At 28.0% G+C, this 17,205-nt stretch overlaps 1 protein-coding gene across 1 annotated transcript in view; it reads left to right on the forward strand.

Annotated features, from left to right (window-relative positions):
• Positions 1-916: 916 nt before the first annotated feature.
• The window catches only part of LOC136969870 (E3 ubiquitin-protein ligase arih1-like), a 117,171-nt gene continuing 100,882 nt past the window's right edge, over positions 917-17,205 (forward strand). The window contains exons 1-2 of the mRNA XM_067264174.1: positions 917-1,278; positions 11,660-11,727. Of these exons, the coding sequence (XP_067120275.1) occupies positions 1,063-1,278; positions 11,660-11,727 (284 nt within the window). The 5' untranslated portion in view covers positions 917-1,062. The remainder of the gene's footprint in view (positions 1,279-11,659; positions 11,728-17,205) is intronic.

Below are 17,205 nucleotides of genomic sequence, written 5' to 3' on the forward strand. Positions count from 1 at the left end.
CTCCCAGAAAATATTTTCTAAGAGTTGTATAGCATAAAACAAAGTAATTTTGTTTATAAGAAATATAGTGCTTTACGCTTTATAGGAAGTTTCTTGTACTAGCATAAAAACAAATTTCAAATTTTAACGGCGTAATACTGTCAGTTTATAGTTTACACTGATTCTAGAAATGTAACTTTGAGTTTTCTCTCCATCATATTATAAACAATTTTATTCATGACTCGAAGAAGACACACAAAATCGAATTTATAAACATTTTAATATGTTTATGCTTTCATTTTGACTTTCCACCCTGTAGGCACCAAGAAGGCCTTTTCTCCCTAATAATTACAGATTTGGCCAGACCTACGTGGATCCAATATATCCAGAACGGACACCCCAAAAATTCACGGAATTGTTTAGTCGGATGCAATTCCGGATCCCCCAGAGCGGTAGACTTGCGCCTCAATAACTTCAATCGTTTCCTCCGTAACTTTTATACTTTTACATGCAATAATGATATTTACGACCAAATAAAACTTTAAAATTTTTCTTTTAATCTGAAAAAATACCGTAAAAATATGCATGTAATTAATTTTCAATTAACGCTTTTGATACAACCAACGATTTCTTCAAAATGTATAAATAGATACAAGCGCAATTATAATTAATTCGTATTAATATTTATTAAAATTCCCACGCGGTTCGTATTTATTGAATAATTAATATAACGTACTTTCCATTTTTTACACGCCCCGTTAATGGCGGAATACGTAAACATCATTACTATTAAATAATAATCGTAAATAAGATAAAAGATAAAAAATTAATTCAAATAAATTAACAAAAAATTTTTAATTTTTAATAAATATCGTTCGGCTTAAAAACAATATATCGTGTATATATATACACATCTATAATTTCCGAAAATAGAGGGGGCGCTGATAGTAGCAGTCGACAATGACGTCATTGGGTTGGAAGTGAACGCTGTTTAGAACGCTGATAGAAGTTTTATTTCGGAAAAGAATTTAATCGCCGTTTTAGAGAAATAGCGAATTTCCATTCGTTATTTCTGTATAAATAATGGATTCGGACGAAGATGTTTTATACGGCAGCGATTCCGGTAACGAATCAACTGGCGAAGAAGATGACGGTTTATCAATCGGTTTGGAACCCGAACCAGCGACATCAAAAGACAAAATGGACATTGAAGAAGAATTTGTTTACGAAGTTTTAACAACAGAACAAATCGTGCAACACATGATCGATTGTATTAGAGAAGTCAATACCGTAGTACAGGTCAGTACATAAAAATGCTCCCACATTAATTCAATTATAACCATTTTTTTTATTATTATTTCATTATATTTTCACCTCGAAAAAAATTTCCGAATTAGTTATAATTAGAAACGTCTGCGTTATTCGTTAATGTCTTAACTTTCTCTTTTGTTAATATTAATTCTTTAATTAAATCTTTAATTAATTAATTTTATGTAATTTAATGTAGAAAATGATACTTAAAAAATATATATATAATTGATTTTTTTTTTATTTAGTGTTTGTGAGTAAATGAATTCATTTTTATGTGGCAGAGTGGTTGGTTCGCAAGTGCATTCTTGGTGTTCGTTAGCCTTGAGCGTTAACCAATTGCAATTGGAAGGATTTGTGTGTCATTTGAAAAATGATTATTGTTTTGTTGACTTTTGGGGAATTTGAGCATTTTGTTGCATTTTCGGGGCAATCTGGCTCTGTGGATTACATCTCAAAGCAAAGTCGAAATTGGTAATCGAGTAAAAGTAATGAAAGAAATACCGAAATTTTATCATTATTAATTCTTTTTTTATTACTTTTTGCCCAATTGTCGATTTTGATTTCACTTTAAGACTTAATCTGTTTCCTTCATTAGTCGTGTAAATTTTAGCGTCAAGCGTGTTTGTGGCTTTTGATGCATAAAACCAGAGGACCACATGAGCCGATAGAACATTCTCATTTGTTCTTTCTGTTGTTACAAATGATCGTTCGAATGAGATTCCGACCACTCGTATGAAAACGGAGGATTACACTTTTTGGTGAAGGCCTATGGTGAGATTGAATCCTATGGAAATGGCAATTAATATCATATTGAAGATTTTAGTTGCAGAGCTTTTATTCGAATTTTCTGAGTTGAAGAGAATGAGATGTTTTTACTTTTCATTTCGTGTAAAGATACAATGTCAAAAATGTTTCATTTATTAGTCGGTATGTGAAATGTGAGGAAACTTTTTTGTGTTGATACAGTTAAGGATGATATAAATGTGTTACAACAAACTGATTCTGTAGTAATGTATGTTATTTCTTAAATGAAAGTTGTAATCTTGAATATTTTTAATAATTTTTAGCTGTTCTCAAATTTATTGAAAATTCTTCAAAAATGTCATTACAAATAAAATAGCGATAAGTGAGCTGAATGGCTATGCTTAATTTTGTTTTTTGTTCTGCTTGTGTTAGTACTTGATTATTTTATAGTATTTCCATGGGCTATTAATTTGAAAATTAGAAATTATTTGTATAATTCACAAATGTTTCCAATTACAGTTACAATAAAAGAAAAAGAAAATAAAAATTAATTTTAATTTAAACTTATTTCTATAATTTGATCTTTATATTCTGAAATTTGTTTTTTTTAATAAAAAACATTATATTTATATAGTTTTTTTTTTAGAATTAAACATGGATGTTCTATAGATTACTTCCAGTGGAATTTCGGGACTTTGAGTATATATCTGAACTGAGGGGACCGAGACAAGTTCAATGGTATCCTACTTTTGGACCGGAGACAAAAAATAACAGTTGTCATATTTATGCCTTTCACAATGCATTCTATGCCATTTTAGAGTTTTTCACTAGGTGGTGCTTTCTGATTCTTTATACACATTGTCCCTATTAAAAAAGTATTTTATTATCTCATCATGTTTATTGATAATCAAACTTTAACAACTTACATTACGATTGGGAGTCCTGTCGCTCTCTCCGCTAAGCCTATTGCCTGTTTAATAGGCAGTCCGGCAAGCTGGCCGTATATTCTAAAGACATGTTGGCAAAGACTAAAGAAAACTGCCCATGTAAAAGGCAAAGAAAACAGATTGTACACTCACCTTCAACGGAGGCAAATGTTGATCCACGGGTACACTGATTGTCTGCATTTGGAGTAAGTTCTTTTCGCATGCCCCCATGCTCCTTGACCTTGGGGCCTAAGGCCCCTCAGCCGCCGACACGCCACCACTCGCGGTTGGCTAGTACTACATGCTGCTTTCATGGCTTGTCCAAAAAAAACCTAACCTACCCCTCCGGGAAGTGACTGTCCCTAGTTAGGCTAATAGAAAACCTTTTATTTCAACTCAATCGATATTCAAGGCTGCAACTCCATGTGCGGTTGGATTAAATACATTACCATGGAAAACTCTGAAATGGTGTAGAATGCATTGTGAAAGGCAAGAAATTGTAAATATGATAACTTTATTATTTTTTGTCTCCGGTCCAAAAGTAGGGTACCATTGAACTTATCTCGGTCCCCTCAGTTCAGATATATACTCAGTCCCAAAATTCCACTGGGGGTAATCTATATAACAGCCTTATACATTGAGTGTTACATATTTATATGTAACACTCAATGTATAATTATTGTAAATTTGTATGTCATATAAAGTATAAACAATAAACAGTAATTTAGACAAAAGTGGTTAATTCCAGGTAGGATCTAAATCTTTGACCTTTAGATTTCAAATGTATTACTCACACTTTATGAATATTAAGTGCTGTTAGTTTTAATTTTTATTTTAAGAAAAAAGTTGTAAATTGTGCACTTTGTCTTGTATACATTATGTATGTATATAAGACAGTTTATCTTTTTAATAAAATGAATTTAAAAATATATCCTTTTTGTTTAAAGGTTATTTAGAATTTTTCACTTAAAAAATAATGATATTGGTTAACAAAACTGTAATAATTTCCTTATAATTAATTTCTTTTTAATTTAAAAAAATTATTTTCCTTGTTATTGAAGACTTAATTTTAATGGTATTTTCTTTTGTAATAGGAACTGTATTTTTAAATATTAAAAAATTTATAAAATTTATTATTCTGTTTTCTGGAAGAATTTTTTATTTCACATATTTAGCATAAAACATATTCTAGGAATAGATCTATTTTGATGGATTAGTACTGATCAGAAGAAGGGAAAAAAAAAGATTTTATTGCAATAAACCTTACAGGATCATATTTAAATTAAAATTCAAAACTTTATTTAGGGTTTTCTTTTTTTATATACTTAATTCATGTAATGGATTTTGAGTTTTTTAATTATATAATTTTCTTTTTTTTTTAGTTTTTTTTATATCAAAATATGATCCTGTAAATGATTCTCTGAAGTAGAGATTTAGATAATTAGAAAGACAATCTTCACCCGTGATTACCGGTACAAATAAATTCCAATACAGTCTCTTCAACCTTAAAGTTCCCGGTACATAAGACGACAGTTAACACATAAACTAACGTTTCCATGATCAACGAACCTGACGAAGACCTCGGTGGAGGATCGAAAACGTTAGTTTATGTGTTAACTGTCGTCTTATGTACCGGGAATTTTAAGGTTGAAGAGACTGTATTGGAATTTAGATAATTAGCTGAAAAACTTGAAAATTAAGTGAATAAAATTATAATTCTGACTTTTTACTATACTCTGCATTATTAAAGAAGCTCATTTACACTAAATATTTTAGTATTCTAGTCAATTTTTTTTTTGTGGATATCCATTCTTGATGATCAGCTGAAGGACTTTGAAAGTATCTAATACAACTGTTTTACCTCTCTAATAAAGCAGGGTATAGTTAAATTTGATAATTGGAGATTATTTAGATTCAAAATTATAATAAAGTAATTAAATTAATTTATCTTTAACTAAAATTTAAAAAATAGTTACTTTAGTGTATTTTTATGATTATAAAATTTTTGCAAAATTTAATACTTTTTGTTCATAATTTTATACAGAATAGATATTTATTAAAAAGTAATTAAACTTTTCATAAATGAAATTTATTAAATGTAATATTTAATTGTATGATTTTGATGTGTTTAATTCCAAACAATTGTAACAATTGTCTCATATTTTACCTTATTTCATAATGCTAAAATATTTATAATTTGTTATAGTTAGTAATAGAAAGCTTTAAAAGTGGATTAAATTTGTTGTAGTTTTAATCTATTAACTATCTTTCAGAGAAGTTTTTAAATTGAATTAATAACATTTTGATGATCCAATGGTTTTAAAATATGGATTAAGTTATTTTAAATTAATGGTATGTTTAGACATACATGTTCATTTACAATAAATAAATCACTCAACCAAATAAATCCTGTTATTTAATTAAATATTTTCTTTTTCCATTGAGTTTGATCACATGTTAAATCAAAATTCTTTTATTTAATAAGTTAAATAGAATGTTCTTAGTATATAGGATGTATTTTAATACTAATTTTGCATTATGTATGTATTTATTTAATATTCAATGAAATAATAAGTATTATCAGTTGTACACAAATACCACAAAGATATATTTTTTAATTTTCTTTAAAACTAAAATTACAGAACTTTAGGTAATTTTCAGCTAAAAACAGAAAAATAAAAATACTCACACTACTATATACAGATATTAAAAAAAAATGCATAGACCATTTTTGGCTTTTACATGAGCCATCTTCAGTTAACAAATTGAATGAAATCAAACATTTTTAACTGTTTGTTTAATGGAATATAACATCCAAATGCAGAAATTTAAAATTCTTTTAAAAAATGTATAGTATGAAATAAGTGTGATTTAAAATGTGTATTAAACCTAAAAAATTCTTCTGTCATGAGCCTCCTAAGGACAGTTAAGAATAAATTAAGTCAGGAATATATGTAATAAGGCTTTCTAAATTGAAAGTTGTGGCAGAATGATGATCATTGCCTTATAACGAATAGCATACACTGCTATTTTTTATAAGGCTGCTAGAATGATTATATATTTATGGTTTATCACAGCATCTAAACATTATAAATGCTAATGTTGCAAAGGGATTACAGGAATATCGGAAGTCTCTTTTAGATGCTAAGTTTTTTAAAAACTGTGACAAGAAAAAAACTGTTAACAAGAAAAAAAGAGAAATGAGATAATATCCAATATTGAATAACAAGGGTTTGTTTTAGGCTCATTAACATTTTCCTTCTGTTTACAGTGTGAGGCAGAAGCAGGATTTAATTGCTAAAGGGCAGTTATGTGATTTTAAGCTTTTTTTAAACTTTGCTGCCAGTTATGCTTGGGTTGATTTGATATTGGATTACAGAAGTCTTTTTCAGGTTAATATACATTTTATATTATAGTCATATCAGGTTAATATATATATATCAATGTATATTAACCTTATATATATATCAGGTTAATATACATTTTATATTCATATACAAAGAATGAAATGTTATCACATTTCATTCTTTGCATTTAAAAAAAAAATAATTTTAGATTTTTGTGTTCAAATAATATGTTCCATTGAACAATGGTTAAAAATTGATGTTTTGATTTTGTTCAATTTGTAAAGTGAAGATGGTTCAAATGGGGCCAAAAACATTCTTTTAAATAAATTGTTTAATACAGATACCAAAAAATATGAGAGTATTTTAATGGCCAAAATTGCACCAAGTTTTATACACTTCAAAGATACAGAAAAATATTTAAAAAAAATGGATGTACTGGTGAGCTCCTACAGAATATTTTGCACAAAATAAAATTGAAAAATTAAAGGAATCAATTATTGATTGAATTAAAAGGCAGTTAATGATAATGTTATATGAAAATAATTACAGAATACAAATTTCTAAGGATAGCTAAGGAACAAAAACCACAAAATAAGAGAAATGAAGACTAGGAAAGATTTAGGAAGAAGATATAAAAAATGGAGGAGAGAGACATCAAGGAAGAAAATGTATGAATAAAACATTGTCAGAAGATCAAGAGACATCAGCTTCCAGAAACTATATTACATGTATATAGTATAGTGATATAATGTGTGTATAGAGAGAGACATTATATTTACAAATAACAGAAAATTATATAATACTGCATGGTAGTATTTTTTTTTTTTAAAAGTCCATTTAGTTACTCTTTATTGCACCCAGCTAGTAAAAATTTCTAAGAATACTATTCAGTTTTTCTTCATTAATTTAATAAATAATAATTTATAGTCATTATTATTTATCAGAACAATCAACATTAATTCAAACATCAAATCTTATAAACATTAAGAAATTGTACACTTTTAATCATTATTTTGTAGAATATTTTTACTTTATTTTTGAAATTCTTGATTTAAAGTACTAATGCTGAAACTACTAACATTCATACTCTTCCAGCTTGCATTTATTTAAGATAAAGAAACAAACATTTTTGGTTTATTCATAAACCTGCTTTGGATTCATTCTGAAATTTCACAGATTCCAATAGGAATTCTTGATTATTCTCAACTTATAAGTTTAACATAGAAATAACATATTTCATGAAATATGTTTTTAACTCTTAAAAAGTTATTTCTTTAAACATATTAAAATTATAAGATTAAGAATATGAAGAATTTATAAAAAATATAAGAATTATCAGATCTGTTAGAGAAAACTGTGATCATCGTGAATGTAAAAAGTATTACAGTAGAGCATCGATTATCCGACCCTCGATTAACTGACTTATCGGTTAACCGATCGCGTTCTAGTCGGCAAATTCAAATGTCCGCTAGTGATGTGGCGCTACAATATTTGGTTATGTCTTGGCTACTTTAATATTATTTTTGTTAAATTTTTGCATGTTTTAGCTGGCAGCACTGGCTCAACCGTGAAAGGGAGGCTAGTACTTAAACCAGGCCTAATACACTATACTAATAATGTATTTTTTCATACTTTTCGGTTATTCGACCAACGCCAGTCCCCAATTAAGTCGGATAATCGATGCTCTACTGTAGTATGATTTTTATATCAAAATTGTTTAGGCTTATTTATAAATTATCTTAACTCATCTGTTCATATTAAGTTTTTATGATTTGTTTATTTAGTAAAAGTATTTTGCAAATAAATAATAAACTGTAATTTCAAATAATAGATTGTATCTTTGAGCTCCCAGTTCCAAATGTTTCAAGTAATTACTCATCATTTTGTGCTAATAAAATGAAACCACAATCCAAGGTGTTTTGTTTTTATTCTGAAACCACAATCACTACCATTTTCTTAAATAGATGCTGTAGATCTTCAGATAGCTTATGTCACTTCTGTTGTTTTACTTAGGGTTTGTATATTTATTTTTGTGAAAAAAAATAGTCTTGGTTTTCAGGAATTTATCACTCACATAAAATGTTATCTACTGTAATCCTTCTCCTTTATTAAACTATTACCTTCATAATGATTGCTTTTTTTTGATATTAAAGGATGATAGATTTAGATTCTTCTCAAATAAAAATATACTGAAAATCATTTTGAATCTAGATTCATAAAAAGAAAGTCTTTCCATTTAAGCCTATTTATGATGTTGTTGATTTCTATTTAGATTCTACTGTGAAGTAATATTGGTGGAAGATATTTAAGATGTTTATGTATAGACATCTCTTTGAAGTTTTTTAATTTTGGAGAAGCATTTCTTGTAAATGCTGCAGTTTCAAAGAAAATTTGTGACACTTGGTGATATCTGTTAGGCTGACAATTGTTATCTGTTCCTAACTAACTTGTAACTGTTTAGCAGTGAAATATCTAAAGAACTCTTTAGGTGATGATTTAAATTTCAATAATCTGAAAGTAATATCAATATAAGAAAAATTTACACAAATACTCCTAATCACAGACTAGTGATTTAACATGTCCTTTCCTGTAAGTCATATTTGATCAGAGACCAAGACATAAGTTATATTCATTTCCATGGTTAACAAATTTAATTATTTCTTTAGGAAATATTTATGATTCTAGATTTCTCAGTTTAATTGCTTCAATTCAACATTTTAGAACTGTGATGATGTCTTTGAAACAATGTTTGAATATATTTAATTTAAACTATGTAATTTAAGGAGTGACTCTATTTAATCTCAGTCCTATCTCAAAGATCTTTAACCATCTTATCATCAGATTGAATATAGTAAGTTCAAAAACTAAATGGAGTCAAAAGTAGAACAGGCTTCAAAATTTATTGAGAATGTGTAATGAGTTCAAACATTAATGATGTTTTAACTTTTAAATAGAAACAAAGTTGTTAATCTAACATTGGTTTAAAAATAAAAGTTGTTCTTTGTTCAAAGCCATTTTTATGGCCATTCTTCAATGTTAGGTTATTTATATGGTATCTATTACTGTTTATAGAGTTTAAAATTCAAATGACATAAATGTTCAAATCTGTTAAAGAATAAAAATGTTCTGAACTTCAAACACTGGGCTATACTGTAATATAAAAACCTACTTTGATATTCATCCAGCTAATTTTTCAGAAAAAATAAACATTTTCAGTCTACTTCTAAGACCTGCTTCTAACACCCAACATTTTGATGTTTGAATATGTTGAACATAGAAGAGCTCACATATAAATTCAAATTTAAAGTGCTCTAAAATTGACCAATAGGATGCATCCAAGTGTAAAAGTTGTACAACAGTTTTCATAATGATGTATCAAACAGGGCCTGCCAAACTTGTGAAATGCACCTCTCCTCAAAGTTTATACATTGTCTGTTTCTCTGCTTTAAAAGTCTCAAGTGCCTCTAGTACTTTGAGTTGGTTCGTGTTTGCCATTATTCTAATTAATGTAGCACATTGTAAATCAGGTTTAACTTTCTCCTCCCCTGTATATATTGAGAGGGCAGTAGTTTGCCTTCCTCTATCTATATTGGTTCCGAGTTCTATTAAGCACTTTCTGAGTGATCTCTGGATTGAACCTATATAGGTTAAGTTTCTTGGAACCTTTCATTCCTGAGAAGTATCACCTCGTGCTTTGCTTTAGTTGATTGGATAGATAAAGGGAGACAAACCACTGCCCTCTTGATATATAAAGTTAAACCTGATTTACAACAGGCTATGTTAATTAGATCAACAGCAAACATGGACCAACTTGAGGTACTAGAGGTGCTTGAGATTTTTAAAGCAGAAAAGCAGGGACAATGTATAAACTTTGAGGAGAGGGACATTTTACAAGTTTGGCAGGCCCTGTTTGATAGTCATTATGAAAACTGTTTTATGACTTTTACACTTGGATGCATTCTGCAAATCTTCAATGTTTTAAAACATTGAAGATTTTTTTTTTTTTTCGTTTGATGGTTATTATTAAGTTTTAGGTTTGTTAAGTTTTCTCTGTAGATAAAAGGACGAAACACCCCGAAAAGGCAAGATGGAGAAACAAGGACAGTCATACATCACCAGTTCTGATTTTAGAAAATATTTTATTTTTAATTGGAAACTTTTTTGTGTTTTAAAAAGGACTTTTTAGCTTTTTTCGACGGCTCGTAGCCTAAAAAGAAAGGTCGGTTGCCTAGAATGTATCGTCTGGAACACAAACTAATGGATAGTGATACCTACTTGGGCGAATTTGTCTGTAAATATTTAAAATTGAAGATTTTTATCAAGTTGTTTCATTTCTTGTCAATCTCTGTTTTGTTAATATTCACTGCAAAAGGATTGCATGCAATTTGTATTTGAATTGGGAAAGTAATCAAATAATTTATCTTGAAGGTATTGTAGATATTGGATTAAAGCTTTTGAAAACCTTGTCTAGATAATTGTTGTTTATAATAAAAATTGTCTTTTTGGATCATGAAAAGTCACAAAAGCACATGCATGTTTAGAAGTCACGCTGTTAAAAGTATTCATGATTCTTGCATGCAGGGTTTTCATGTCTGACACTTTGTAGCATACATGTGATTTTTGATATAACATACAAAGAAAAAGTTCAAAGGGGTGGTGTCAGGTGATTGAGTGGGTCTAGAAATGGGGCTGCATTGACCAATCCAGTGGTCTAGATTGTGCAGCAGCAGTAGCCGTTTTAAACTCATGCATATGAAACGTGGAGTATTGACCAACATTTTCTGATCTGACACATTTTATTTACATACTTCAATAAATGGATTTTGCACAATAGTTTAAAACTAGGGAGGTTTGAGGGGAACAGGATATTTTATATATTCTATTAATATTTGATAAATATAAATGAAATGATTTAAAAAATGTCATCATTCAACAGCCATTTTGTATTTTTCAGTACAATATAGTTTAGGTAGTTCCATCTCAAATATGCAGTCATTTATAATTATATTTACAGTGAACTATTAATGTAAATAAAATGGAAAAAATGAAAAATTTGAGACAGTACCTTCTAAATTGTAGATTAGCAAATGTTTGGATTTATGGAGTATGTGGTAATATGGATTATGTAAAACTTTTGTTCTAGCAGTTTTTTGTAGATATGTTCTGCTACAGGTTGTCTGTATAGAATTATAGTTAAAATGCTAATGTCCTTAGTAATTAAATATAGATTAGTTTCTATTTACAACAGTTTTTTTTCAGAAATAATAAATATTGAATTCTAGTATTTAGAATAAAAATTTAATGATGCATATTTTTTAGAATTTATTTAAAATGTGTGTTTATTATTATTAGATTCCTCCAACAATAACCAGGATACTTTTAAATCATTTCAAATGGGATAAAGAAAAACTTTATGAAAGGTAAAAAAATTTTTATAAATACTTTATATTGTTTTATTTAAAGTTTAAATGATCATTTACAATATAAACTATTGTTAAATTTTTTCTTGTCATAAAATGTAATGATAATACATGAATAGTTTATTATAAACAACTTTGAACTGCTTTATTAATGATTTTTGTTGCTTCACTTTTTTATTTTAAACTATTTTCAATAAGTAATTAATTTACAAAGATTATTAAATTCCTTAAAAATGTTGTTTAGAATAGAAATTTAAGTCTTGTCTTCTAAAGTTTTTAAAGTAGGCATATCAGTTTTTAGATTTAAATTTAATGTAAGTTATTTCTTGAATTAAAACAAATTTGCTTTCAAGTAAAAACAATCATCTAGAATTTCTTGAATAATCATTGTTCTTTCCAATTAATTATTGGTATTTATTATGTTTTATTCTTTATTTTGAAATGTTTTTATATGTAAATATAAAATACAGTGGAATCCATTTATTGTAATCACTTTGTGACTCTTTTATACTGATAACTAGGGTTTCTCATTTTCTGATCTTTTGCTTGTCCCAGAATTCTGGGATAAAAGTGAACTGTTTCCCAGGATAGAATTAATTATTTTTAAGATATACAAAATATCATGAAATCAAAATATATAATTATTTTTTATTTTTAAAATTAATTTAATACATTTCGCAACCTCCAAAATTATATTAATAATGCAGTGTAAGATATATATTAAAAATTACCTTTGAATTACGTAGAAATTTTCACAAATAGAAAAAATTTATTAAAGTTTGCAGGAAACTGCATACAACAACAAAGACGACAAAAAAAAATGCTTTGAATTGAGATGAAAATTTACAAACGAAAAAAGAACTTAGATCAAACTTCTAACTTAAAGGGTAATTTTTGTTTTTTAAATACAACATAATACTATAAAAATTATTTTGTAAGATTTCAAAAGCAACGATGGTCAATATTTCCATTACTCAGCAGGACTTTTCATTACTGATATAAGAATCAGATTATTGAGAATATTTTTTCTGATTTAATTGTATGAGTGGAATCGTGTTTAATGCATTTAAGAGAAAACAGATGTTTGTGTGTTTTTTCACTTATAGCCTGGAAGATTTTTAGTTTGTTTTCAAGATTGTAGTACTTCTTTTACTCTCTAGTATTCTTGTTTGTCTGCCTCGGCTGCTTTAATAGCAACATCAAGCTTATAGCCTGATAATTCAGCAATTCGTTTGGCTTTAATAATTAGGTTTATGAAGAAAAACTTCATACTTGCAGACTTTGTACTTGTTTCTATCCTTGCCCAATTTGCACAACCTGGTGTTATGCAGTTATTGAAGCTACTGAGTATGATTAAAAACTAAGACACATAAGCACAATTATTCCAGACATTACAGGTTCTGACAAGTAAAGAATTTTGAGAGTCCTGCCACAAATAAGCTTCATAGTGATTATTGACCGTTTGTGACATGCCATAACGAGGAAAAATTTAAAAAAAACTAATAAGTAGGTTTAAAATTAATAAATACAAATGTGTTCTGACAATTTATGAGTTCATTATTTATACTTTCTATTGACAAAATTTCACAACCTTAATGTAAAATAAGAAAAAAAGTGAACTTTTAAGAAATTTGCGGGATTTCCCAGGTTAAAAAAAAAAACTGGGATCCTGGGATTTCGTTTGAGAAACCCTACTAATAACTGTAACTGATAAAATTAGTGAAATAAGTAAATGAAAGTACAGATCTAGTTTTACCAGGTCTATAGAGTTAGTTGGAATGGGTAAAAATTATACTTATAAACTCTGATTATAATACAGTAGAGACTTGTTAATCGGAACCCCGGTAATTGGAATCGCCGATAATCGGAACGATTTTCAGTCGGACTGTGTCGTGCTGAATCGAACATTTTTGATACTAGATTTACTTCTAAAGTATAATTTTTATGTTTTTATATTCTTTAATATATTTATTTTGTTTGTACAAAATGCAGAAATAATTTTTAATGATACGATAGCCTCGATTATTATTATAAAAATTATCGTTAGGCTTAAAATCGACGAAAATTCAACACAAAGCGACATGCAACGGAGAAAAATTTGAACATCGGACAGGTTAATATATTTATTCATACATAATCGGTAATCGGAACAAATCACTAATCTGAACAACCCCAGTCCCCAATTGATTCTGATTTTTGGTTCTCTACTGTATATATAATGTGTGTTAAAGATAAGATAATAAGATATTTCACAGATAATAATTTATTATCTGTGAAATATCTTATATTGATATGTAAAGGAGATGGAGTTGGATATTTACCATAAACTGAGGAGTCAAAGCATTTGTATACTACAGTAGAGAGTCGTTAATCCAAATCAATTGGGAACTGGGGTTGTTCGGATTAGTGATTATGTACAAAAAAATATATTAACCTGTCCGATGTTCAAATTTTTCTGTTGTGTGTCGCTTCGTGTTGAATTTTCATCGATTTTAAGCCGAACGAAAATTTTTATAATAATAATTGAGGCTATTGTATCGTTAAAAATTATTTCTTTATTTTGTACAAACAAAATAAATATATTGAAGAATTATAAAAACATGAAAATTATACTTTAGAAGTAAATCTAGTATCAAAAATGTTCGATTCAGTACGACACAGTCTGACTGAAAATCGTTCGGATAACTGGCAATTCGGATTAACGACACTCTACTGTATCTCCACAGCTCTGGTTTTATTGACTGACATTAAAAGGGTTTGTTATAATAATTAAAAATGTTATAACTTGAAGTTTTATTAATCAATATGCAATTCATTTAGTAGAGGTATCCCTTGTTTAATGCAGGATTTGATTAATGCACAAAATCAGTTGTGGCAATTTGTTTATATACATGACAAATTTTAATATACATGGTTTTGCCAGCTGTCTTTACCTAACATAGAGACTGTATTTTGATTAACTCAATTTTGATGTACATGGTATAATTGAGGAATTAATTAACTACATTAATCAAGGGATACCTGTATTGTTGGTTTGCTATCATCTTTAATCAAAGTTAGTGTACGATTGAAGTAAGAAATGCCAGAAATTTAAACTATTGTACCGTACTGTAAACAAATAAATTTTTTTGCATTTAAATTGAATGAACAAAGGTTCTGCCAGTAGGCCTATGACCTGGCATCAGTAATTCAGGCTAGTTCTGTTTATTTTGAATGCTACCTGATAAAATAAAGTATGATTATACATGATGCTTTATTAATGTAGAACACATTTAACATGCTAATTATAATTTTACATCATTCATTACATCAATCAAAAAACATATTTTCTGAAAATGTTCTTTTCAGATAATACTCAAGGTTCAATACTTGAACCTCAATTTTTTTAGTTCACAAACTTGTGGATTCTCCAGTTTACCAAAAATTACTTTTGACCAGTAGTGATTGCATTTACATGAAAAAACATGACAGCAACAGATGACAATTTGCTATTTTAAAAATATATGTAGCAAGCTCCTCATTTTCAGTTTATTTAGTAGGATGTAAGAAGCAAACCATGTGGAATGGTATGTCCCAGTCAATAGTTACAAACATCTGTTTCAAGGGCCTACCAGAAGTATCTGCTGGTTCTTCGGGTAGACCCCTAGTCCAATCTATGGTTAAAGTTCTGGTTAAGACAGATAATGCTAACTAATAACACAGACATTATCAGTCATGTGTTGAGGCTTATAGTGCAAAAATAGAGATGAAAAATGCCTATTTATCTGACTGAAGATAGTTTCAGTTATTATTACCATTACAATAAGGAAAATTTTAAAAGTATATTTTCACTGTATTTTGGGACATGTTAATTTTGATAACATTAAATGACTGATGACTGGTAACGATATTTGTGGTTATAATAGACAGACTCTCCTGTAGTTATATTTCTTGCCATTATTGTCCAGAATTTAATAAAATATCAAAATTATTAAATATATAAACTGTATATATTGAGATTCATTTAACGTAATGGTGAATTGTTCAACTAAATAAAGGTGGAAAAGAAGCCATGTGATTGGTTAATAACACAATCTTGTGTTCAACACTTCTAAAGAAAATAATAGTGAATTTTTGTTCTTTTTATATATTATAGAATCTCATTCTGTAAATATTTAAATAATTACTATTAATTATATAATGCATTTCTTAAATACTGTATTTCCTTGATTAAACCCTGGGATTTAAATAACATGGAGTACTGCACTGTACAGGGTAATGTTGTTTAGAGTGACAAGTAAGGAGTTTAACTAAAATTCTATTTTTAATTGTCTAGTCAGACAGCACTTTCTATTCCAAGGTTCATGGAAACATTTATTCATAAAAATTATAAATATTGTCAAATATTGAATGTGGAAAAGTCATGAGTGAGTTCATAAGTCTAGAGCTTATCAGCCAAAAGGTAATTAGGAAAACTGTTTTAAACTTGCACTCTCTTGGAAAGGGATAGTAAGTTTAAAGTCGAAGCAGATATGATTGACAATGTTAGTAGTAACCATAGTTAACCCAATTCAGCATCTTGAAAGATGCTGAATTGGGTTAACTATGAAAACAGTAATGATTCAAATGTTGTAGTTGTAGTCCATAAATACAGTCAATAAACAGTTTTGGTAGTTTGGAAAATTATGAGTAATTCACCTATTTTTTCAATTTTTGTCTGTTAGTGTTCTATTGCAAAGTAATAAACCCCAGCCTTGAAAAAAACCTGGGGATATGTATGCTTTAAAAATAAACCTCCTTGGGGGATTGAGGAAATATGGTGGGTAAATATTTAAGTTTTATTACATATTTACTAAATTATACAATAAATTATTATTAACACAACTAATAAGTCTATTTTAGATACAGTACGTATGGTTATTAAAATTTGATCTGTTTTGATAAGAAATTATTTTTTCAGATCAGTTTTTATTTATTTCTTTATTTAATTTACATTAATTAAATTCAGTTAACACAACTCATAAGCCTCTTTGGCTTTGATCTGTTGCTGTTTTGGCAATGTTTGTCTTATTACTGCTGACAATTACTGTTAAGTTATTCAAGCTGTTAAAGTATTAAATTATTAAAACTCCTAGACTTAATACACTTTAAAAAAATCAACAAAGAAAGAATCTATTCCATTTTGAAACTAATTTTTATGTTACTGCTGACAAATATTTAAGAATCATGTACCTTTTTATTAAATTTCATATTATCAGTGTTTAAAAATTTCATGTTGCAAAGAATAATTTTCTAACAGCTATTATTGATATTTAGCATTAATCATATCAAAAAATCAGATTTTTTAATTAAAATAGTCTGTTAAAGAAAATTAATTGCTTAATCTTGCATATTCTGTTTATATAATTAATGTAAAAAATTCATAGCTTTTTCAATATGTAATTTTATCATATTCTTTTTCTGGATAAACTTTTTTGTACATGGGAGAAAATTTGAATT

Source organism: Centruroides vittatus, unplaced genomic scaffold, assembly GCF_030686945.1.
Source record: "Centruroides vittatus isolate TY-2023 unplaced genomic scaffold, ASM3068694v2 contig_1824, whole genome shotgun sequence".
NCBI classification, from domain to species: domain Eukaryota; kingdom Metazoa; phylum Arthropoda; class Arachnida; order Scorpiones; family Buthidae; genus Centruroides; species Centruroides vittatus.